Here is a 24,047-nt window from a genome sequence, read left to right on the forward strand (position 1 = left end):
GCCGGCCACCACATAATCGTAGGTAGCGTTTCGAGAAGGAATCCCGAAGTTTGTGCCGGTAAGCCTTCCAGGACTCGAATATTGCGGCACGCTGCTGCTGGCACAAAGTCCGGCGAAGAACGAAATGGCGAAGAAGTGAGCTGCCATATTTGCTGGAAGTGTGTACGCTTGTTTGGGGCGGAGCTTCGGGAGCAGGCGGGGCGTTGTCTACAAGTACATTCTTTCGCGGATGCCCGCAAGGACGATCCCTGCATCTATTATGATGATCTTGGTCTTGCAATGTCGGAGTGTGATTTCAATAACGAAGACAGGCAAAGATCAGTTCACGGCGACCAGAACGAGGAAAGTCCTTGCTTCGTGATTGATGGAAGGACCCCACGGGGCGCTGAGTCGAGCTTTGGTGGCCGTATAGTGGACTCGTATGAGCTTGATGAGCCATAACTTGTCGTCCGCAGGTGCACAAATCTTGCTTCTTGCGACAGGCGTTCGGACCAAGGCGACCGCTTTGTTGGTCCACCGCCAGTTCCGACCAGCACGAGTCAGAGTGCAACAGATATTCCTCCAAGCGGTGACCGGTGTACTTCCGTCCAGTTGCATACCTCTACCTGTCATCCGATAAGACGTCTGGTGGAATCTTCGAAGCGCCGGACTGAGCCTGGTCTGCTCTCGCACATGTTTCCGAGTCTATTTGGCCACCGTCGGATGGTGGTGGTCTGTCGGAAGAAGTCACCTCATTGGAAATCGAAAGTGGACAAGGACGGCACCGAGCTGACTAAGCTTTTCATTACTCATTCGGACGGCCTGAGGCACACATACCCAGACTTGCTTATATCCAACCTTCACATCTCTCGCGGGAACCTTCCACTCTCATCATCTGCATGCCTCTCGTCCGATTTTTCCTGCGGGAGGGTTCCAAGAGATGTCGCACGAAACGCAGCTGCGGATGGAGTCGTACTCTCCGTGCCGGAAATCCCCTCACCCTGCCGCCTCGCAATTGTTGAATTTCCACAGGGAACACTGCAGTAAGGTCTGCCGCCATGAGCGTGGCGGAATCGGCAGTGATATCATTCCCAACAGCCGCGCAGACTATTTGAGCCAATCGGATTTGCGTTGATTGTCCAGGCTTGCGAAAGAAGGCCGCCGGCAATGGTGCCCTGCGTTGGAATGATCAGCTGACCCTGCGGAAAATCAGTTCGAATTGTGAGACCTTCTCGGCTTCTCGTTGTGCGAACACCGCACGGGACGGCCATTAGTGGATAACATCGATCCAGGAGTTGTAGCACTGCGATGCGTCAACCTGCTGGACAGCGTTCGAGTCGAAACTTGACCCGAAAAGCCCTCAGCACCGCGATCGCCGGAGTTGGCAGCGATAAACCTGGTTTGGACGATAGCTGCTGACCTCTAGCAAAACGTTATCCCGGACTCATCCCGGCGAGATCGCAGCGTTTTGGCATGGGATCTCACGATCGACGGACAGCCTCGAAAGCTCTCCCGGGCAATGGTTCTGCCGCGGAGTACTGACAAGAAATGATAAATACCCTTCACTCCGCAGTCGTTCTCTTCGAACAAAGTCTTCGAGAGCAACGACCACAAAACATCAAGGCTTTCCAACTCCATCAAGCGCACGGTATCAGGCCTTTACACCCTCATCGAGCGCAAAACAACCGACATTGCGTGATCATCCAAACATGCGCTTCATCGGCACTCTTTTCGGCCTCCTGGTTGTCGGCTCCATTGCCGAGCCCTCAAGCTCGCCATGGACGCTATCCATTTGCGGGGCATGAGCAACACGCTCAACAAGGAAGGAGTCAATGTGGTTGTCTTCCCGTACGCACGAGTATAGCTGTATACCCAGTGACCTCGAGGCTCGACTCTCGAGAGGTTGGTCCCTACGTAAGAGCAACCAGGATGAGGGTCAGCTGGACGTGGAGCTCGGGCTTCTATACCATGCAAGTCTGACTTCTCCCATTCTTGTGCGAGATCGCACGTGCGGCACGTCACCATCTTACTAGCGGAATGCCACGATCTTGTCATTTGAATTTGCGATTCCCTACACTCTCTTCCTTGTGAGGGTGCGTTTACCTAAGGTCTGTTAATAGGTTATATAGCGCCAAGAGCAAATAACGAGCCATTCTGCGACTCGTTCACTTACCATGATCCGAAGAAGTTCCAGTTATTGCTTATCAGCTCGCTGTCGCTGCTCGCTGACCATATCAAGTTAGTATATGGCCGTCCTATAGGTTTGTGTATTAACGGACTCCATGGTCCATTAATTGCAGTTATTGTGGCCCGTGCGGAAGCTATGTCGCGACTCGCGAGCCCTTTAACGCGTGGCCATCACACCGGCAACAACAGCAGACTGCACTGGATCTATGGCCATGTTGGAGCGTGAATGAGAAGAGCAATGAGACTGCAGCAATACACGAGAAACGCGAGATACACACGACATGAGGTGAGCAATGGCCAAGCCGGTGACTTCCGTGAGACTCCACCGCAATAACGACAGCCTTCACTTAAAAGCTGTTAATTGCAGCGACAACGAGGGCTCGTTATCAAATAACTGGAAATCACCAATAACCAATTAACGAGCGCTAGGTAAACGCACCCTGAGTCTGACATCGCGGTCCTGCATACCCATACCTTGCCGCTTCCAAGCTGCCCCTATCCCGACAAACATGAAGTCAACGCAAACTCTACTCGGCGTGCTCGCTGCAGCTCTCACTATTGGCGCCGTCAGCGCCCGGTGTCCTCTTGTAGGAAGTAATGCTGGCCATCGTCCTCTTTCACGCCATCGTACTAATCATACCAACAGCATATTGTGGCGCTGGAGGAGCCACGTGCTGTCTGCAGATGGTATGCGTCTATGACCGTGGGCGCAACAGATGTCATCGTATGTTGCATGATACAATATGGCAAACGCTACATCACTGACAGCGTGCAGACAACTGCGAGGGCAATGCCGGTGATTGGTGCCCGAGAGGGCAGAAGTGCTATCTCGGTCCACATGGAGAGCCCTTGTGTCAGGATTGCCTCAGAAACCGTGGTAAGTACAACTATTGGCTGACAAGCTCGAAAATGTAATATGCTGAATGCAGTTTTCTAGTACCCTGTACTGTCGATTCCGACTGCTGTGTAGGAACTTGTTCCGGAGGTCGATGTCAGAAATAGAGGTAGGATGAGGTTCACCGGGAGTGCCTTTCTGCAGAGCTGGTCGTCTATCGTCTCAGGTCCGCTTACATCAAAATCGATCCTCTTAGCTGTGTGTTTTGGGGCAGCCGATAAAGCAGGATGTCGAGAAGGAAGCTCGTCAGCTCAAGCGTGCCTAGAATAGCCCATATTTCTTAACGCCCAATCGCTCTGGAATTCTAAGTATTAAATATGGCTTGTCTGGCAACCAAGCCAATATTAAGCACATCTTTGATGGTCTAGTGGTCATGATTTCCGGTTCGTGTGCTGACTAATCACCACGCTTCGTTCTCACGCTAACGTCTTCACAGCTTGTCATTCTCTCAGATCTCAAGCGCGGGAGACCGGGGTTCGATGTGAGTATTTGCGCTCGCATGCACCGTCTTGATTACCACTGACATTGATAATAGTCCCCGTCAGAGAGATGTATCTTTTTGCCATTTTTCTTGTCGAAATGTCGATCGGCCTCCAGGAAATAGAAGCGCGCGGCAGTGGTCCTAGTTCATTTGTATCTTTTTGATATTTGACCTCCAATATAGCGAGAACATATCGGGAGTCGAAAGATAACCGCTTGGACGGTTTCGCGGGCGCAGGCTGGCTTGGCTGGCTTCGGAAATTTCAGGTTCTGGCGGGAACAACTTTGGAAGGAGATCCAGGCGAAAGATGGCATTCCTTGTGCTAGGCGGCCAGGCGCTAAAGCTAGAGACCAGATTCGCCGCTGTAGAGCTCAAACAGCACTATCCTCACCTGTACCGAAAGTCCACGGGCGGCAACTTCATCTCTACCCTCTCACGGCGCCATCGCGGTTGTCGTCGTGTCCTCTTTTCGCAGTCGTCGCTTAAGGAGTCTGGTCACTTGGCTGGTTGGCGAGAAAGGTCACAAGTCGGTGTATCAACACCACGAATTGAGACCCAAGCCGTAATTCCACGACATTCGCCTGCGCGACCTCACTCACGATGGCGCCCATCACTCGCCATCGCCCCTCCGCAAACAAGAGTCGCACCGAGTCCGAACACATTACATGGCGATACAATGACATTAAGTGAGCATCATGGCGGAGATCAAAGACATCAAAGATCGCCTAGCCACAACATTCCCTGTCCCGTCAGCCACAGCATCCTTCGCAAAACCAGCTCGACTGCAGATCACGAACTCGCCTCCGACACCACAGAATTCACGCTTACTAGCTCTACCTACTGAGTTGCTCGATCGAATCTACTGACTTGCTCTGATGCGGTTACTGGAGAGGATTCGAGTAGACTCACGTGGCTACAAACGTCCGGCACTGCTCGCTACCTGCAGGAAGATCTATATGGAGCACTACCAATGTTGTGCGTTTTGAGGATGTGAAACTCAGCGTATACGCCTGTACCGGGAAAGCGGAGACCTCAAGCCGATTATGCGACTCAAAGCCACGACAGACGGGAACCCTCACTGGAAGAACCTGACGAGCTGGCTGCAAGGCTTCCACGCCGATGAGGACTTTGAGGCATTAGTGCGCACGCCCCACGAGACGTCTGCAAGAGGGTGGACCAATACATGGACAGAGAAGTCGAAACATTTGCGGAGAGGCTGGAGGAATACTTGGACGGCTTGTCTTCGCGACACAATCTCGACGCGGCAGTTAAGTTGGCGGAGCAGAGGCGCTGAAGGAGAGACACTATCGGGAGCAAGAGGCAGCGTCTACCGGATCTGCCATCGATGAAGAGCAAGTTTACCATGTTGGATGTGGCTCCAGAGCGGCGCAACTACACTCTTTTCCGTGACGACGACGGCCACACTCCAGACTGGCAACAGTACAGGTTGAGTATTCAAGAGACAAAATGTTATCACCTCGCCACGGTACTCCACTCGTTGCCCAGCGGCTTGTCCGAGAAATGCTTCGTCGCATCCCATTTACCGTAGGCCAGTCTGAAGTGCGCCTTCGTCGGCCCAAAACCTTTCTGCTCCCGCTCCTCTGAGGCCGCCAACGCTTGCGGGTTTCCACCGAGGACGCGTTTTCTCCAACTATCAAACCACGCTCTGCAGTTGGAAAGTTTCTCCTCCTCGGAGAGTTTCTCCTGCATGGGCGCCTTCGCTTTCCCCTTGCCAATCGTCGTCGACTGTTCAGGAGCGCTTGCCCTGTCCTGCCGCCTCTTCTCTTGTGCTCGCTTCTCCTCCTCAGCCTGCTTCTTCTTCTCCTCGTGCTCCTCTTTGGACAGCGCCTTGCGCTTGGGCCGCGTGATCCAAGCCATGAACAACTATTCATTGGGCCCTATAGTGCTGTTCGCCCAGAGCTCTACGTACTTTATGCACGTTATCCACGGCAACACTCCGGCTTCGAAGGCATCGAAGAGCTGCAGCGACTAGGCCACTACCTGGAACAGAGCGCGATGCGTTCCTTTCGCACAAGTGTCATCTTTCTCGCAGGTTCCACGTAACCAGAAATCTTCACAACAGCGTATAGCCGAGCCCCTTTAAATCGGGACAGGCGCCCGCTGGGCAGCTGCTCCTAATGCCGCTGGACCTCTTAGCACATCAGTTAGGGCTTAAAGCAGAACATTAAGATAGATGGTAGACGGAGGACAGCGCTGTAAATGCATTCGCATAGCGGAGTAGTTATTGTTGCGACAATAATAGACAGAAAGGAATAAAGCAGAAGGCGCGAGACGCAGAGCGTACAACCCTGCGATATCTTTAGGCGGCGGTAACGGCGAGACAGCAGTACCGTTTCTAGGAAAGAGGGACTGTCTAGTCTCGAGATGCGCTTTTCTTCTTAGCAAATTAAGCTTTGACAAGTGTCTAGCGCGCTCGACTTTAGGACTAGTGCATAAGATTAGGTAGTTGTAGCTAACTCGGTTAAACGGAAAGACACTCTAGGCGCTCTTATCCTAGTTGGCTTAAATGGACGATAAATTTATTCCTGCAAAAGCTTAATATCCCGACTTAATATTCTCGATATTTCGACCTATAATAGTGCATATCTCGCTAACGGCGAACCGCACGAATTTGTAAGTTTATAAGTATATACATTATTGTTTTTCGCTCAATTTAGTCTGTTTAAAATCGCGGAAGCTTGGATTTTGTGAAAAGTAGAGTAAATAGGTAGAAATCGTTTAATTACTTGTCTATTAATTCTACAGCCGTTCTAACCTTATATGCCCTCTGTAAACCTTGCCTAACTACTATCGCTCGCAATTAGGAGGGAAGCTACGCGTGTCTAGTTGCGGCTGCCTCGGGTAAGCAAGGGGACTGTTAAGAATAAGCTGAATTCCGGAAGGCGTTGGGCGTTGGTGCCGTTTTCGGACTAGTGGATTTCTGAACCGGCGTTGGTCGTCGATCTTTTACCCGATTGGGACTAGCGCGGAATCGTAGCGGCGTTGGTCGAAGATTCCAGACGCACCTTACCCGGTTCGGACTAGCGGTTACCCGATCGGGACTAATCTCTGTCTAGCGCGCCCCAATCGGGACTAGCTCAAAATCGTACCGGCGTTGGTCGAAAATTCTGGAAACTCTTCTTCTTCGAATTGTTTCTCTATCTCTCTACTAGTTTCGACGATTACGTCATCGATTACGCGTCCTACGTCATAGATTACGCGTCTAATTAACGTATACGCGTATACAGAAGCTTCTTGATAGCTAGTAAAGGGCATATAAGGGTTAGAAACGTCCGTAGAATCGACAGCAAGCAATTAAACACTTTCTACCTCTTTTACCCCCTTGGCTATTTCTTCCACTTTTTCACAGGGACATCTAGGCGCTCTTACTCTAGTTAGCCTAGGCAGACTGGATACGATTCGGCTCGACAAATGCTCGGTATTTCGAACTTTAATAGTACATGTCTCGAGAACAGCAAATCGTACGACTCTGTAACTTTGAAAGTATACACATTACACCTCTTCGCTGGATTTAGCTTGTTCGGAACTGCAAAATCTCGGTGTTTGGTACTTGTTCTGCACTCGTACGAAGACTCCCCTTTCCGCCCAAATTCGTGCTACTAAAGCTCGGTATTTTGAACTTTAATAGCGTTTTGCTTAGCGACAGCGCCGACTACTACTCTACAAATTTGAAAGGGTGGCCAACACGATACACTCTTCGATTTGGCTTTATTAGATTTAGAGTAGGTATACATCACAATAGCGCTTGAAATGACAGGTTAAAGACGGCAGCATTTAGGACGGCAGCATTAAGGATTATAGCGTCGTTGTAAAAACAGCAGCATTAAAGACGGCAGCATTAAAGACGGCAGCATTAAAGACCGAGTGCAATCAAACACATATCGCTAACTAGCTAGCTAGCTAGGAAGGCGTAGCTATATCGATTCTAAAAAGGTAGGGTGTTGTAGACGTTTTGAAGCTTCTAATAATGTAATGTGGTTGCAAGAGTAACCTAGACGGCGGAGATGAATAGCAGTCTTGTGCGTGTCGATTGAGCCGGGTTGGTAAGGTCGAAAGGATAGTGAGATCGAAAGGATAGTGAGGTCGACAAGACGGTAAAATCGAAAGGACGGTGAGATCGACAGGACGGTGAGATCGACAGGACGGTAAGGTCGAGCTACTGTGAGTACGACCACAAAGCTTATTAGTATGCTGTGGTGTGCTGGATAGAAGTCCGTCGAAGCGACTACTTGTACACGTGGGTTTATGGTATAGACAGTCCAGCAACGCCGCAGGTGCCCGAGTAAGTACTTCGCCTCTCGGAGGCAGCATGTTGCTCGTGGACGTAGTGGACAGGGCTCGCGTAACTTATTATCGTGCTTGTGTGTCGGCGAGGTCGGGTCGTGCTTGTGGCCGGAAAGGTTGGTCAGGTATGCTTAAGGACGCAATGGACGGTGGTTGGTAATGTAGGAATAGGATCGTGCTCGTGCTCGTGTTGCTGCGTTCGTGCTTGCGAATGCAGAGGCGAAGGATGATTAGTGTAGCATCGCGCTCGTGAAGACACGACATGGTTAGCCAGGCAGGATCGTGCTCGTAGAGACAGTAAGGTGGAATGCCGAGACGACGGAGACGCTCCAGCGAGGTAAAAAGAGGTAAGACGTAGTGTGTGACGATCGCTGTAGAGACGGCTGGAAAAGGTGAAGGCCAGTAGTGAGAGGATGGAGACAGAGTCGGTTCGCGGCGGTGTAATCGAGATCGTGGGCGGCGGCGGCGGTGAGCTTAAGAACTCGATTTGGTAGGATCGTGATTCAATCGGAGAGGGTATAATAAACAAACGTACGATCGAGGATGGTATGGTCGAGGAGGACAGTATGGTCGAGGAGGACAGTATGGTCGAGGACGGTATGGTCGAGGATAGTATGACCAAGATGTTCTGGTCTGCTTCAGGAATATGATCTTCGAGCACAAAAGCAACTCGTTGAAGGTGCTATAGCCGGCAGTCGTCGGTGAGGGTTGTTGCGGAGACTCTCTCGACTAATTGTAAGTCGCTGCTCCGGTGGCAGCCTGTCCCAGTCCTCAAAACGAGGCATGGTAGCGCATGAAGTGCTGCACAAAGACAATGTCGGTGACGTTGCGTACTCGTGGCTGACGTAGATCGCCCTTGCCATATTCAAAGAGACTGAATTGCGGCGTTCAGCATCGAGTCGATTGGGCGGAATTGGTGTCGACGATAAGACTTTGTGGCTCGAGGGGAGTGACTGCCGGTGCTGGTGAATTGCTAAGGTGTAGAGCCAAAAGAGTGCCAGTCTAATTGGTTCTGGACGTTGCGTGAAGGTGGTCGCTTCGGTAGGATCGTGCTCGTGGAGGTGAAGTGTAGTCGGCGAGGTCGGATTGTCCTCGTGCTTTTGCTCGTGTGGTCGCGTCGGTAAAGGTCTGCGGGTGCTTGTGCTCGTGTGGTGAAGGGTGGCCGATAAGGTAGAATCTCTCGTGGAGATGAAGGGTAGTCGGCGAAGTGCAATTGTGCTCGACTGGACCCGGAAGTTTAGTGAGGGTGGTCGCTTTGGTGGGATTGTGCTCGTGGAGGTAAAGGATAGTCGGTGAAGTCGGGTTGTGCTCGTGCTTTTGCTCGTGCTTTTGCTCGCGCTTTTGCTTGTGCTATTACACGTGTGGTCGCGTCGGTAGGGTAAGGTAGAATCATGCTCGCGGAGGTGAAGGATAGTTGGCGAAGTAAGGTAATACTCGTGCTTTTAGAGGTGGACGATAGTCGCATCTTGATGAACGCGTGCTCGTGTGAAGTAAGAGGATCGAGACAGAGATAGACGGCGGAAGATCGTGGGCAGCGGCGGCGGCGGCGAGGTCGAGTAGTCGGTTCGGTAGGATCGGCCATCGTGCTCGTGGAGGTGAAGGGTAGTCGGTGAAGTAAGATTATGGTCGTGCTCGTAGATGTAAACGGTGGTCGGTGAAGTGGAATCGTACGCATGGAACCTGCGGTATGGTAGCACTTGACAGAGCGGAGATGCTGTATGAAGCAGTGTGGTAGGATCGACCGATCGAGACCGTAAAGTCGAGTCGCTGGACGGCGGCGGTGCGGTCGAGATCGTAGACGGCGGTGCTGAGGTCGAAGGCTAGGATTGTGACAGTGAGGTTGAACCGCTTAACTGTGACAGTAAGGTTGAACTTGACAGTGGATGGACCGGAGACGGCGAGGTTGAGGTCCGTCGGTAACAACAAGTGCAATGTGACAGTAAGTTTGGGCTAAGTGAATCGAAGGCGGTGGTTGTGAGAGGTGGGATGAATTCGACGAGACGGATTCGAAAAAAGGGCCAGACTTTTCAAACCAGCTCTTGTAAGGTAGGATGTTCGGGACCGTCGTGCCGTCTAAGCATGTCGAAAGACATGATGTTTTCGTGGAAGTGGTGGTACGCGTTAGTTCTGGAGGACTGACCTTGTAGCTATGTTGCTCGTGGACGACGCCCGGTGGCGTACTCGTGGATGTGGATCGTATTGGTATAGTGAATTGGTGCCCGTGGATACGGATGGTAGCTGGTAGGGCAGAATCGCGCTCGTTTTCATGCAGGCGGTCGCGGAGGCTCGGTAAGATACCATCGTGCCCGTGGAGGTGAGGTGGGAGGTGAAGTGGAAAGGATCGTGCTCGTAGTAGATTCAGTGAAGCGGGAAGTCGAGAGGAGTGAGACGACGTGGTCAAAATAGTGTGGTCGAGATAGGGTGGTCGGGAATCGAAATGTCGAGACACCGTGGGCGAGATGACGATATCGAGCTCGGATGGTCGAGACAAGATGGTCGAGGATGAGATGCAGTAAGTCGAGGTGGCGTGCAAACGGACGAATTCTCTGTTAAGTGTCGTTGGGGCCCAACAAGTTCGATGGACGGTAACAAGACCTAAAACATGAGAGCCTTGAGAAGCCGGTAAATGCAAACGACATACTATCATCTACAGGACTTACACAATACAGTACAGCAGCAGAAAGAACAAGTGTATTCAGCATTGCACACTTCTCTACTCTGGAATCACCCCGTTTGCCTGCTCTCGAGTGTTGTTGTTGGAGTCGTCTCCAGCAGCCTCGTCCTCGCCCAGTACCTCACTAATCTCGACTGACGCAGCATTGAAGTCACCTTCAATTGTTGGCACCGTTCATGTCCGTATCCTTTCGCTCGCTGGCAGCTTTGCCAGCGAGAGCAGCGCGCTTCTGTTGCCACTTCAGGTCTTTGATCATCTTTCTGCGTTCCTTACCGTGGACGCCAGGGAATGGATCCTCTCCATTCACAAGGAACGTCTGCTGACCTTGCTCTTTCCTCATTTTTTTCTCCTCCTCCACCTCTTGTTCTGCCTTTGCCACCGCCCGAGCGAGTCTCTTGCCGTAGCCGCGAACTGCAGCAAGCTTCTTTGTCATGGCCATAGCCTTCTCGAATTGCGCCTTGGTCTCTGCAATCGGATCTTCTTCGACCGGCTTCGGTGTGTACGCCTTGTGTACACATCGTCGCCTGTCCTACACTTCTCCGTCCAGTGACCAAAAGCCTCATCACACCAGAAGCACAGACCGGGACACCCCTCCCACCACATGTGACCCATTTCGTAACACGTCTCGCAAAATTTTGACATGTTGATGGTGATGTTGTGGTGTAAGAGGCAGACTTTTCAAAACGACAAAACATTGGACAACCGCTGGCCGTCGGGTCGACTTCGGGAGCGGATGGCCCAACACAATTGCCCAAAGATCGGCGTGGGCCAGTCGCCTCCTGGAGTCGATCGTAAGAAGAACGCGCGCGGGTTCTGCAGATCGTTGACAACACACAACAGCATCACAACGCCTGGCATTGGTCGATTGCTTCTCCATATTAATGAAAATGGACACGATAGCAGTTCCCGCAGCTGTTCGACCATGCACGTCTTGCAGAGTAGTGGCGCAAGCCTATCTCTCTCGAATCGCTCCTTCTATGTCGAGCGCGCTTACCATTAGCGCCGTTGGCGGCTATCGTAGACAATGGCGCGGAACTCCCGCAGTCTCTCCTAGTAGGCGACTTGTGGGCAGTCCGCGTGGGCAGTCCGCGTGAGGTTGGCTATTGTGCTGACAGCATATCGTTGATCGACAGAACCTCCGCGCCGGTCTGTAAAGTATCAGCCATTCGAACTGCGCGGTGAGAACGGGATGGAGATGGAATGGTGTTGACTCTGATCAAGCGCGGCAAATCTTCGGAGCTGCCTCCGCGGCGACGGCGATGAAGTTTTACCTCCCCCGCGCAAACTTCTTTCCCAGAACATCAACATCGCCATGTAAGTCCAGCAACCTCCCATCACGCGCGCCATCACCACTAACTCGCAGTGTGTCAGCATGGATTTCACGAAGCCGATGACTGATGGTAAGTCCTCCTACTATCAACTCACTGCATTACTTCAGCTGACCACTTGGATGCAGAGGAGTTCGCGAAAGATTTGGATGGGTACAGACAGCAGCTTGCGGAGTTGCGGAAAGAGGTTTCGAGGAAGAGAGAGACGCTGAAGGCGCTCAGAGCCGAGAGGGCGATCAGAGAAGGAAAGGTTGGTCACGGGAACGCTGCCACTGCCACCTCAGATGAGCCCGAGAAGACAGTGTTTGAGCAGCCGACGTGCGCCTGTACCGGTTGAGACTTTGGCAACGAGCCAGGGTCCTTCCGCAGGTGTGCCAGCGGCATCAGGAGCAGTCATCGCGCCGGCGTCTGTCGTGACATCGTCGAGGCCTCCGGTCATTCAGAGCGGCTCGGGCTGGCGTTGTTGCGAAGATTTTTGGCTGCGTGGGACTTGCGAGAAAGAGGATTATTGTCCGATGGGAACGCATTACCAGCTTTCCGCGTCAGTCGGCCAGTCGATGCAGCTGTCCAGTACTTTTGCTAAGGGAATGTTGCCATGGATGGCATGTATGAAGAGCTCTTCGCTCATGGTACCGTCGGAAAGAATGAGAGGTGGTTCATAGCGTTCATCGCCAGGTCCCAAGGTCAGACGATGTCCAAGGAGGACCAGCTCGTCAAGAGTGAGCAGGGTGAAGAGGAAGAGCAATGGATTCAGATGAAGCATGAGCAGGAGGCGGAGAGACTTCTCAACTGCAAAGCGTGGTTCGCAGTCTGGAGAAAGCGGATCCTTTCTGCGAACGTGAGTGAGCTTGCAATCGCGGAGGAGCGGGAGGAGAACGGGTTTGGGCCCAGTCTGAAGCACTTCAGACTGGCCTACAGTGAATGGCAAGCGACCGTTGGGCAAAGCATTTGCCCGGAAATATGTTGAAACGAGCTTGGAGCGCTCTCGTGGAGTGGTTATTCTGTCTCTTGTTTTTGCGGAGACCAATGAAACTTCACTTCACCTTGGTCCATGTCTTGTGCGCCGCTCATCCTATTTGCTGGACTGTGCACACATCTTTCGCACTGTGACGACATGGAGGGATGTTCGTAAGTGTAGGTACATGCAGCCACGTAGATCGAAACATGCTGTCAATTCAGAGCATTTCCAGCTTGTCTTGTGTGCAGACAGCAAGCACTATGCAATAGTAGCGAGCGAGTGCGGCCAAATGGCAAGCTTGAGAGACTCCGAGCTCTGGCAAGGTAACGCGAAGGATCTGCGGGTGAAGAATTCTCTGGAGAGGCCCTTCGGGGCAAGTCAGACCGTGCCAAGAAGAAGGCGGATAGACTGCTCGATCAGCGACGTACTCATGAAGGAATATCTGTCACCGGAATGTAGGCTGTTTTGATGCAGCTGATACATCACGATCGTCTTGGACTCTTGGTGTGTGTGTCAAGAAAGGCCGCAATAGCAAGCGACGGCAAGCGGGACGATACGAGCCGCTGTGAGCGAGTCTAGGCCCGAGATCGATCGGCAGATGAGATGCAACTTGCCCATATACAGTACTCCGCCAGTCCGGACATTTCCAGCTTCATACACGCAGAGGGAACATCCCCACGCAGTATGCATCCTCATTTCGAGAAACACAGGCTATGGGAAGAGTGAGGGGGAACGAACTCGACTTGTTGTTCGCGCTCGGCAAATAATCTTCGCTCCCTCCTCCTAAGTGTTATTTGGAGTTTGAGGTTTTCTTATTTGGAGCTTGAGAAGGTCACGTGCTCGGGACTCGTATCCACGCGTGTCGCGTTTCTCACCTGTTTTTGCAGTAACATTAGACGCGTTTTAATCGCTGTCCTACGCCCTCGTCGTCGCTATAGTATACTATGCCTCCTATTGTTTCCGCTATATCCGGTGCTACCGCTATAGCCGCTACCGCCGCTCGCTCTACCGCCGCACCGCCGTCTACCTACGAACAGGCGCTTCTTAATAAGGGTAATAAGGACGAGGATAAGGATAACGGTAATATGCTATAGGACGAGTTCGATAGTCTAGAGCCTTAGGAGAAAGAGGAGGTGTTAAAGGAGCGTAAGGAGCGTAAGGAACGAAGGCGTTTAAGGGGATTCTACCGCGCAGTTAGTTAGTAAGATATTAATAGTGTTAATGTCGATAAAGCGGCCGGTGTTGTTAATAGAAGAAGTAATAGAGCTATCGCCGCGCGGATTCTCGTTAATAAGAGCGCCTTCTTGCTCGGCGGTAGTAGTTACCGCACATCTTATTTTAATGCTATTGCTCTACCGGATGTCGAAGGTCTACGTTTTCCTTTACAAGACGCTACTAAAGAATAGCTCTTCTAGTACGGCAAGGATATAGGCTAGGAGCCTATTCGACCGAGCGGTCTATACCTAAAGGGGGGTGTTGTTGTTAGTTAGCAGTTCGTCTATGCGAAGGGCAAGAGTAACGAAACTATAGTTAAAAGAAGGAAGAAACTCGACGCCGCCGGCATTACTATTATGCGCAAGAACACATCCTTAAAGAAGAGCGGCTGCACTATAGCGGTAACAGTAGCAAGGGTAGATTAGTCGTCGTCTAAGTAGAAGATATTACTCGGTAAATAGCCCTGCTATAACTACGCCTCTAGTTAGGCTATTGCACTACTATTGCATCGCCGCGCTAGTCGTAGACCTAAGATGCTTAAGTTTCTTCGAAATGCACGCAAGGCTAGTATGTCTACAAAGGAGTGCCGCTACTAGTACAAGAAGCAGTTTAGTAGTAACCGGACGACTCTACAGCTGCTACGAGATATATATAACGTATAGTATTTACTGCGGTTAGAGCAGCTAGATAGCCTTACGCTAGTTAAGAGGGTGTTAAAGACGCTCGACGACGAGGGTTATTAGTACGGCGAGCCTTTAAAGGATTAAGCTAAAAACCTTATAGGACTAGCATAGTGCAATCTAGAGCTGCTGCAGATATTTAAGGACAACAGCGACGTCTAGCTCGTAGATTGCACCTACAAAACCAACCTATATAGCATGCCTCTTATAGTAGTTGTTATACGCATACGCACCGGCATCTACCTACTAGTGCTCTACGTCCTTATACCGGACGAGACTAAGGCTAGCTTCTTGTGGGCATAGTAGCAGATTAAGCGTTACTTAGATAAGAATAGCATTAACGAGCCGTCGTGTATAATATATAACCGCGACCGGCAGATGTAGAAGTCGTTTAAGGCAGTCTTCCCTTATGTGCTACACCGGCTCTATATGTAGCATATAAACGTTACTATTAAGAGTAACGCTAATGCGAAGTTTGGCGTTAATATTACACCTAGAGCCCCTAGTAAGAAGCTATCGACTACACGCAAGAAGGTTACTAAGGAATAGCTTAAGGGATACAGAGCTTGCCTTAATGCTACAACACCGGACGACTTCGAATTATAGTACAACGTTTATAGGGCTAGCGCTAAGAGGCCCCTTATAGACTCCTTTACGGATAAGGAGACGCCGCTAATACCGGACGAGAAGAGGATATAGCTCTACCTCTACAACGTGTATCTACCGACTTAGTAGTAGTCGCAAGAGAAGAAGTTCTATGTAAAGGCGTGGACAAAGAAGATCTATAGCTACGGTATTACAACAACCTTACTATGTAAAGGTGCACACGGCGGTCTAAAAGCATAGCTTAAGTCTGCGCGCAAGGACATCTTTAGCCTCTTTAATACTATAGAGCTATATTACGAGCACCTTATTAACCGTTACAAGGCCTCTATAAAGGTTAAGGGTCTTACATCTACTTAGTTTAGAGGCAAGCCCTTCTAGAGTAGGGTAGTTAACGTAGTGCATAAGGACGCTCTAAAGATAACGAACGAGCAGATCATAAAGTGGAAGCAGCATAAGAAGATGGACGAGCCGCCGGCGTGCACTTACACCTTTAGAGCTAAGACTAGCACACTATGTTCACACGAGCTAGGGCTATATCTTAAAGGCTAGGCTAACAACTAACCGCTTACGCTAGATGCTAGTATATTCGAGAAGGCGTAGATATTCCCTAGTAGTTAACTGCCCCCTAAGATTACAGCGACGACGATATATAATCCCCTCGTTCGCACTAACAAACGTAAGCTAGACTAGCAACAACATAGTCTACAGAGCCTTAAGCGTAAGATAACTAGACCGGAGAGGCTTACGCAACAGACTAAGAACGAGGCTATAGCATTACACAACCGCCGCCGCAACGAGGAGCCTAGCAATCTATTATAACGTCTACTAACACTAAGCTAACGACTCGGCTGCAACTGTAGTAGCAAGGGCGGCTACAATCCTTAGAAGCAGCAATGTAGCTGCGTAAAGGCTAGTACGCAATGCATAGAGCACTACTATAGTAATAGACTATATAGCAACAAGCTAGCGGTAGTGCTAAATAAGGATCTTATAGCTAAACGAGTGGCGGCGGCGGTAAGGTCTTAACTAGCCGCAACACTTATAGTACCGCCGCAGCTATATTACTATAGCTATAGCTAACAACACTAGCCTTAGAGCTAGCAGATGCCGCCGCCTTCTGGCTAACGACTCTACTACTACTAGCAGCTCTAACAACATAGGACTTACTAGCATAATCCTTACTAATATTAGTAGTAGAACGCGCCTTAGCAGCCTAGTTAATAGGAGCTACCGGACCTCTAGCTATAGCGTTTACTACAGCCGCGAGCTTTTTAACGTATGAACTACCTCTACTACTACTACTACGGCCCCTTTAGTCAGCAAAACTAAAGGAGTTTCTCGCGCTCTTATTAGCTTACCGGATTTTACTAAATACACCGGCAATCGACTTATCTTACTATAAGAGTAGTCGTTTGCGCAAGTAAGAGATCTACGCCGGCGTTCTAAGGAGTTTCTAGTATAGATTTTCCTTCTACTACCTCTACTACTACTATTACACTACTTATATACATATTAATTATACGAGCTTGCTCGTATAATGTTCCCTTGCAACCTCTATAATGTTTTATTGCGCTTACTAAGGTAGTTGTGGTGTTATCGCCGTCGAGGGGAAAGTGAGGATTAAGTTAAAATCCTGACGTCATAAGCTCCAAATAAGAAAACCTCAAGCTCCAAATAACATCTGGGTCCCTCCTCAGCCCCAGAACAGCGATACCCCGGAATCGGCACTAGCATGCCCGGGCAAAATTCTTGAGCCAAACACCGACACACGTGGGGAGGTAGGGCATCACGCCTTGCCTGGGCTCTAGGATAATCCGAAGATTCGAGGTGGCTTGGACCGCTCTCCTCCTATCAATGCTCGTACATCCGGCCACGACCACCCGAGGGACGTTCATTCTGCTCGTCCACCCTGGAATGTGGAAAGCAATTCGAGATCAAATAATACCGCAACTACAATAGTAAGGCTACATTCCCATGTTTTCTTGTCCTCTGTCCTTGTTTACCCTTTCGGCGCCATGCCGCCCAAATCGTACGCGACGGCCAGCCCAGTGCTTACCGTTCGAGCGCAGAAGATTTTGAGGAGTCTGCTTCTCTTTTTGGTGATCTGCTTGCTTTTGGTGACCCACTGGAGTTTTCAATCTCGTCCGGCAGAGTCAAGTCCAGCAATTCATGTACAACACGTGAGGACGGGGCGTGGTGGCAGTCTGTAGTGTCCATCTCGAGGTGATGATGCCGAGCTGACTGACCCTCCAGAATGGTACATTCCTCGATCTTGGGCCCACGATGCCAGCTCGACACCAAGATGCGACACTGCCACTGACATTATCGACGCTGCTGAGTGCGCTCTCCTCCTCGCCCTCGCCAATGAAGCCTTCCTCGACAACACGCAAATCCCTCTCATTTCCCACCAAACGTCTCGCTCGGCTGATCCAGCGACATGGTCTTCTCTCGTCCGCCGTTGCGTCGAGCGATGGCTGGCGGCTGCCATGATCCCTCATGACGCAGGTGCAGAGATGGCATGGTTCATGTGGGACGATGCCGGGCTGGATGCGATGATGCAGAAGTATGAAAGTCACTTCTACCCAGCTTTCTCGAGCCTCCCTTATCCGGTGGAGAAGGCCGATGCGTTTCGTATCTTGGTACTGAAGTGGTTCGGTGGTGTCGTGAGTCAAGATCCAGCCTCACCCGGAATATCGCTCATCATCGGTAGTACGGCGATATTGACTCTCAACCGTTGAGACATCCATCGAAGTGGGTACAGGCAAGGGACCTCGAAGCCTGGACCGATGAGCGAGGGCACAAACATGCACATCGTCAGACACCACAGTCACCCTTTATCCCTCCTCATGACGCTCCGTCCAGCTACGCCTCCATTGCAAGCGCATTGCACACCTCAAACAGCACTGTCAACGCCATCTTTGGGATCGAAGCCGACAATCCTGCCGAACCTGACGATGCATACTGGCGAATGGGCTACACCTATCCCGTGCAGCTCACAAATTGGGCATTGGCGATGACTCCACACCATGCTGTTGCAGATCGTTTCCTTGTCGCGCTGACCTCGAGGATCCGGGATGATGAGGATGACCTCCCTCGCATCGATCCGTTGGACATCACCGGTCCTCCAGCGTTGACCCGAGTGGTCAAAGAGTATGCGGAGAAGAACGAGGCCGATTTCGAATGGCAGTCACTGTCGAGCCGAAGTGGCCATCCAGGCGGGCGTGCCAAGATTGTCGCGGGTGACATTTTGATCCTTCCAATCACTGGTTTCAGCCCTGGTCGCGGACGAATCGGAAACATGGGCAGCCAGTCTACAGGCCACCCAGCTGCACGACTACAACACATGGCCGCAGGTTCCTGGCGCAAGGCTGACCTGCAGGTCGAGTACGGCAAATTCTGTCGGACAGTATTTGGCTTGTGTCGGGAGTGGAGCAAGTTTCCCGATCCTTGAGAAACATGCGGAAGCTGCTGTCCGTATACGACACACGTTGCTGGATGTCCGCAACTCCTCTCGCTCACGCCTCCTGAACAGCGAACCAGTCGTCCGGGTCCCCGGGCAGTCCCATTTTGTCGTCTCGTATGAGTACTTCCAGATGGCGGATGTCCCTCTTGATCAAGCGGATACCTGCGGCCAAACCGATGAGACAGTTCTGGTATCGAATGTCGCCGCTGAACTTGGCTGCCATGATCATATCAATCCAGGAGTCTTGTGTGAACGGTACGAGAGCGATGGGACCAGGGCCGTGAAGCGCTTGGCTCGATTCTGGCATATTCTGGGAAATGCTGTCAGGAACGTCAAAGAGTGTGAGGGATGGCCCGGCACTGACATTGGCCGCATCTCTCCTCTCAGCTCGCAAGCGAGCACACTCAGCGGCGCGATTTTGGAACTCCTCCATGCCATACCGCAACGCCTCTTCCAATTCACCAGTCGTGAAGTCGTTGACGTCCGGGAAAACGGCCGTATCGAGATTTAGCAGCGTACTATACGGCGCCGTATTTGCAATCCAGGCGCGAAGAGAGATGAAGTCGGTCGGAGGAGAATGGCGTCGTGTGGGCATTGTGACGGATGAGGAGCAAAGGTCTAGGGAAACAAAGATGTTGCAATCAATGAGCCTGATGTCCCAATAAATAGTCTCCTGGTTGACCGGTCGAGAGACATGTCTTGCTCTGGTGGCATGTCCGTCTCGCAGTTTCGCTGGCATCAGAGTCACTTATGCAGCAACAGACCCAATCAATTGACGCAGCCTGATGGGTGGCCAAAGCACCTTCTTTTCCTCATCTCCACCATTCACGCAGTGAAGTTCTTGCTAGGTTTCGCCTCACGAGTCCTCGGCTTTTGTCTTCGTGGACGACCTTGTCGATCTCTTCTCGGGCTTCGTGACGACCTTCACCTTCTTCTTCTCGCGCACCTCAGGCTTTACCTCATCACTCTCCTCATCCATTGCAGCTCGCTTGGTACCCGCCTTGCCTCCATTCGACTTGCCCAAAACGTACGCCACCTTCTCCAGCTCCACCGCCTTCACTTCTCCATCTGCATTCTCCCGCGCCTCCGCAATTAGGCGAAATAACTCCAAATACTCCTTCACAGAGTACTTGATTGGCCGATCCCAGCCTTTCCCCTTGCCTTGCTCCCACATTGACCAGCGGAAGAGCTCATCGGAGAAGAATGGAATTTCATCCGGCCGCAGCACTGACAGAGCCAAGCTCGCCGTGGCAGGTCCGATGCCTCGTAGTCTCGTCAACACGGTAAGCGAGGCCTTTACATCGCTCTCCGCGATTGTACCGTCAGGAATGAGAGCATATGCTTCACGTATCGTGTCCGTGGTGATGTCATCTGAATTGGACGCAACGAGATTCTTGAGCGCTGGACGAAAGGTGCCGTGGGAGAGCTTCCATTCCACGAGAGAGATCAAGTCGTCTTTGGAAAGAGTCGGTGCTGAGGACGAGGTGCTGTCGTTCTTACGAGGACGAAGGTTGTATCGAAATTCGTCGAGCTTGGTGAGCTTGGCTGGGACAATTGATGAGTACAGTGGCAGATTGGTCTCAATGCAAGTCTTGAGAGCGGTCGTCGACAGCGCGGGGAACGAAGACACCATGGTATCGCGAAAGTTGATGGAGTTGATGAGTTGGCGATGAAAGTCGAGCATTGGTAATGTGCCCTCCACCGGCGTGAGATGTGTAAGCAAAGAAAACTCGCGCATATGCAAGCGCTAAACCCGAAACGTGGATTCTAAATCCATTCGATTGAGCGTCTGCTACCCAGAGATATCTACTTAACTTGAATCAGTGATATCGACATGATATATGCGGGAGTGGCACAGAGAGGACCAGGATGACCTTTAGTCGAGGCAATCATCGCTTGCAGGGAGTCTGTCTGTCACCGCTGTCAAGCGCCAGAGTCAAATGGCACTTCATGCTCAATGTCCGCCACCCGTGGCACTCTGTTCAGCGCCAGACCACAAAACGCAGCCACTCGCTCGATCTTGTACATGTCAGTTTCGTATCCAGAAGTTCAAACTACGACTCAGTCCACTTACACACTGCTGAACGACCTCGACATCTTCCATACTGACACCAATCCTCCTGATCCCACGCAAATGCCATCCCGTCTCACGAACCAGATTCTGCATCATGATGCCCGTCAGGACCACCAGTTCCGTCTCCACAGGTCCGATGATGGAGTGATCGGAGAGATAGAGTCCGTATGTGATTTCCTCTGATATCCACATAAAGTCCTTGTGGGCTGCTAGGACGTTCTCAGTGGCGGCATGGTTGTGGCGGTAGATTTGAGAGAGCCAATTCCGTCCGCGGGCGAGGTTTTCCGGACCGGACTGCCATGTTTCTCTGGAGCAAAAGGTCAGCTCAGAAGTCGAGGGTTGTGCTTATGTCTTCAGTCAGGCTGCCTACCTCGAAAAAGACATGTCGCGATCCTCCGGCTTCTCAACCGCTGCTATGGAAAAGATGGCTTCAAGTGGCTTGGGTACGCCGACGACTGAGACCAGCTTGAGGAGAGCTTCGCGGAGGCGACGCATGAGAGCTTTCCGCGCATCTGCAGTGCTGTATTCGGGCTTGGATATGACATAGGTGTAGAGATCAGCAGCAAAGTTTGGATGACCTCCAGCAGCGACGGCAGATATCTACATATGTCAGATTGAAAAGGTGTCCACCGTCGGACTAGAGGAAGAACACACTGCCAGAATATACCATCTATCACCGCCGAGCGTTGTCGATGGGAATCTTTGCTCGAGCTCTTGAAATAATACCACCGCTTCAGCGACTGTGGGTTCTGTCGTGGCCATGTTGATGACGAAAAGTGCTGCGATGGACGATGGATGATGGACCGAAGGAGAGGTGCTGCCAACCGAGATTCTCGTAACGCTAGAGAGCTGATTTTGGTGCTATTGATCGACAACGAGGCCTTCGATCGTCTTGAAGGTAAATTGCAGCTTGCATGAGGGATTGAACTAAGATGTCTTTATTGGCATGAGAGTCGACGTCGCGAAGCAGCATTGGGTTTCCGAAAGGGAGGAGCTTTGTGATGCTCATGCACTGATGTAGAGACACCCGACGTGGAAGTGCCGAACAACAGCTTAAAGACGTTACCTGCACATCCGCGAAATCCTCATCCTCACCGTTGAAAGGGTGTCCGGCTACATGTTTGCACAATCTCAGTGCTCATAGTACACACTCTTCAGCTCTCAGCCCTTCACCTTCTTCATCTCAACTCTCAGCCCTTTACTCCAAACACTCGTAGCATTACCACTGCCATCCACCGCAAAAACAAACTGCTCCAACCCAACATTGCCATACGTCAACCTCGACCCCGTGAACCAGCCAAGACAATCTCCCGTCACAAATTTGGAGACATCGGCGTCGGCTTCAGTCTCATTCGTCGGACTCTGAGTCACGCCCGAGAAGCCGACCTTGCCGCTCAATTTGTCGTACAGGTTGTTGGGAATCAGTCGAGTGTCGTTCCCGAGAGCAAGATCGAGGACGCTCTTCAAGTCTGTGCTGTTGCTGATGAGGCTGGTTACTTTCAATCCTGGGAGATCGTCGGTGCGGAGCGTGAGAGATGAGTTGAGAGTCTTGGCCATGTACTTTCCGGCGAATCTCCGCGCGGTTTGCTGCTTTGCGACCTTGGAGATGGCAGTAGTGAAGGTGTTGGACAGCAGATCAGTCAGATCTCGCCTCACATCGACCTTGACTCCCTTCGTGGTTGCCGTGAGGATGGAGAAGCCGAATTCGAGCTCTGGGACCAGCACGATCATGGCGTGGTACACGCCCCCTGCAAAGGGCGTCAGCGAGACTGGCATGCAAGCAGGATGGAACAAGACTTACAATCGCCACCTTTCGTGAAAACCTCCATGGAATGCCCATCCACTTTCGCCCGGAAAATCTCCCACGGCATGCCCAAGCCTTGCGAGAAGCTTTCCAGAAAGCTCTGTGTCTTGAACCATCGTCGGGTGGTGACATTGGGGAGCAAGGTGCTGTTCAAGATCGAGCGACCAAGCCTGGCCATATCCTCTGTGGTCGAGAAGTATCCTCCGGCCCTGGCGAGGGTCAGTCGATGCGATTGTCAGAAGGACAATTGCAACTTACGACCCAGATGGTCCAAGATCGTTGTCCCACCCGCTCAAGATCAGTCCGCCTGGGATCACGCCGTCCGACGCATTGCTCGGGTTGACGGCGGTTGTTGAGGACAGGTTGAGAGGCTGAGCAATACTCCTCTCGAATAGGTCCGAGATGGACTTGTTTCCCGATCGAGACAGTGCGAGCCCGAGCATGGCAAAACCATTGTTGCTGTACAGTGGGCTATAGCTGGACTCCAATACTGGCTGCTGCTGAGAGGCCGCTTGGAAGTACTCTACAGAGATTGTTAGCTTTGACTGGGCGGAGTTCGGTAGTTGCTCGACCGACCCTCTTCGGTGCATGTCGCGACAGATCCATTGGCACTTATGATCTGGCAAGTCGTGGTGTCCGCCGGTGAAAGAGGAGGGAAAGCGCCAGGCAGAAGGTTGTAAAGATCCAGCGATTGACCATCTGTCCAGTGTCAGGCTGCATGTTTTGCAATCCATCAGTATATATCAACTCACAATCACCCGCCACACCACCCAAATGACTCGCCAACTCGCCAATCGTAATCTCACTCCAGTGCGGTACGACAACATCCAGATCCGAGGTGGTGACATTGACCTTTTGCAGCGCTGGGAGGTAGTCCGTGACGGGAGCGCACAGCTTATGCCAGCCCTCGCGAACGAGGAAGAGATACACCGTCAGCAGCTTCGATATCGACCCGACACGATAGACGGAACGGCTGTCTACCTGTCCGACGCCATCTTTGCTGTTCTTCACGGAGTCATCTGTATGGTGATATTGATAGATGATATCCGGATCCGTAACACTGAACAGGCCGATGGAAAAGCTAGTGCCATTGAAAGCGGTCCCGTTCAGGGCACTGGCGTTCAAGTCATCGTCGATCGAGCGGGCGGCAGAGATGAAGTCGGACTCATTGGCTATGTTGGATGGTGCTGGCCATTGCTGTCCTAGCAGTGGACATATTTGCGTCGATTGTGCCAGAGTTGCCAGCAGGCTGGTCAGTGTGATGAGGGTTTTCGAGAAATGCATCTCTCGGTTTGCGATCGAAAGTGTACGGCAATGGCATGGTAAGCGATAGCATGCCTGCTTTATACGGCATCGAGAGCATCATGATGGATGCAAGCGAGATCCTGCAGCGAAATC

The 24,047-nt window shown here is 51.5% G+C and overlaps 10 protein-coding genes across 10 annotated transcripts; 3 read left to right on the forward strand and 7 right to left on the reverse strand.

Annotated features, from left to right (window-relative positions):
* Positions 1-64: 64 nt before the first annotated feature.
* MYCGRDRAFT_106257 (uncharacterized protein) lies at positions 65-662 on the reverse strand (the record flags this gene model as incomplete). The annotated part of the gene is made up of 1 exon (XM_003848187.1): positions 65-662. The coding sequence occupies one exon, from the start codon at positions 610-612 to the stop codon at positions 319-321; it is 294 nt and encodes a 97-aa protein (XP_003848235.1).
* Positions 663-2,567: 1,905 nt separating this feature from the next.
* Positions 2,568-3,341, forward strand: MYCGRDRAFT_106260 (uncharacterized protein; the record flags this gene model as incomplete). Its single annotated transcript, XM_003847810.1, has 4 exons — positions 2,568-2,760; positions 2,813-2,890; positions 2,942-3,043; positions 3,104-3,341. The coding sequence occupies 4 exons, from the start codon at positions 2,676-2,678 to the stop codon at positions 3,166-3,168; spliced, it is 330 nt and encodes a 109-aa protein (XP_003847858.1).
* A 1,674-nt stretch (positions 3,342-5,015) lies between these two features.
* On the reverse strand, positions 5,016-5,420 carry MYCGRDRAFT_96901 (uncharacterized protein; the record flags this gene model as incomplete). The annotated part of the gene is made up of 1 exon (XM_003848186.1): positions 5,016-5,420. The coding sequence occupies one exon, from the start codon at positions 5,418-5,420 to the stop codon at positions 5,016-5,018; it is 405 nt and encodes a 134-aa protein (XP_003848234.1).
* Positions 5,421-7,913: 2,493 nt separating this feature from the next.
* MYCGRDRAFT_96902 (uncharacterized protein) lies at positions 7,914-9,940 on the reverse strand (the record flags this gene model as incomplete). The annotated part of the gene is made up of 5 exons (XM_003848185.1): positions 7,914-8,230; positions 8,383-8,480; positions 8,866-9,197; positions 9,519-9,797; positions 9,881-9,940. The coding sequence occupies 5 exons, from the start codon at positions 9,938-9,940 to the stop codon at positions 7,914-7,916; spliced, it is 1,086 nt and encodes a 361-aa protein (XP_003848233.1).
* A 738-nt stretch (positions 9,941-10,678) lies between these two features.
* On the reverse strand, positions 10,679-11,163 carry MYCGRDRAFT_96903 (uncharacterized protein; the record flags this gene model as incomplete). The annotated part of the gene is made up of 2 exons (XM_003848184.1): positions 10,679-10,984; positions 11,038-11,163. 2 exons carry the CDS (start codon positions 11,161-11,163, stop codon positions 10,679-10,681), a joined length of 432 nt encoding a protein of 143 aa, XP_003848232.1.
* Positions 11,164-11,780: 617 nt separating this feature from the next.
* MYCGRDRAFT_96904 (uncharacterized protein) lies at positions 11,781-12,816 on the forward strand (the record flags this gene model as incomplete). The annotated part of the gene is made up of 3 exons (XM_003847811.1): positions 11,781-11,835; positions 11,960-12,167; positions 12,525-12,816. 3 exons carry the CDS (start codon positions 11,781-11,783, stop codon positions 12,814-12,816), a joined length of 555 nt encoding a protein of 184 aa, XP_003847859.1.
* Positions 12,817-17,563: 4,747 nt separating this feature from the next.
* On the forward strand, positions 17,564-18,759 carry MYCGRDRAFT_50503 (uncharacterized protein; the record flags this gene model as incomplete). Its single annotated transcript, XM_003847812.1, has 3 exons — positions 17,564-17,971; positions 18,019-18,134; positions 18,210-18,759. Coding segments are annotated over 3 exons (1,074 nt in total), but the record flags the coding sequence as incomplete, so codon positions are not given.
* Positions 18,760-19,627: 868 nt separating this feature from the next.
* On the reverse strand, positions 19,628-20,404 carry MYCGRDRAFT_77200 (uncharacterized protein; the record flags this gene model as incomplete). The annotated part of the gene is made up of 1 exon (XM_003848183.1): positions 19,628-20,404. The coding sequence occupies one exon, from the start codon at positions 20,402-20,404 to the stop codon at positions 19,628-19,630; it is 777 nt and encodes a 258-aa protein (XP_003848231.1).
* Positions 20,405-20,694: 290 nt separating this feature from the next.
* On the reverse strand, positions 20,695-21,607 carry MYCGRDRAFT_88187 (uncharacterized protein; the record flags this gene model as incomplete). Its single annotated transcript, XM_003848182.1, has 4 exons — positions 20,695-20,790; positions 20,882-21,152; positions 21,216-21,376; positions 21,500-21,607. The coding sequence occupies 4 exons, from the start codon at positions 21,605-21,607 to the stop codon at positions 20,695-20,697; spliced, it is 636 nt and encodes a 211-aa protein (XP_003848230.1).
* Positions 21,608-22,006: 399 nt separating this feature from the next.
* Positions 22,007-23,933, reverse strand: BLA (putative secreted beta-lactamase; the record flags this gene model as incomplete). Its single annotated transcript, XM_003848181.1, has 5 exons — positions 22,007-22,593; positions 22,647-22,858; positions 22,908-23,172; positions 23,226-23,348; positions 23,402-23,933. 5 exons carry the CDS (start codon positions 23,931-23,933, stop codon positions 22,007-22,009), a joined length of 1,719 nt encoding a protein of 572 aa, XP_003848229.1.
* Positions 23,934-24,047: the final 114 nt, after the last annotated feature.

Source organism: Zymoseptoria tritici, chromosome 12 (assembly GCF_000219625.1).
Source record: "Zymoseptoria tritici IPO323 chromosome 12, whole genome shotgun sequence".
Taxonomy (NCBI): Eukaryota; Fungi; Ascomycota; class Dothideomycetes; order Mycosphaerellales; family Mycosphaerellaceae; genus Zymoseptoria; species Zymoseptoria tritici.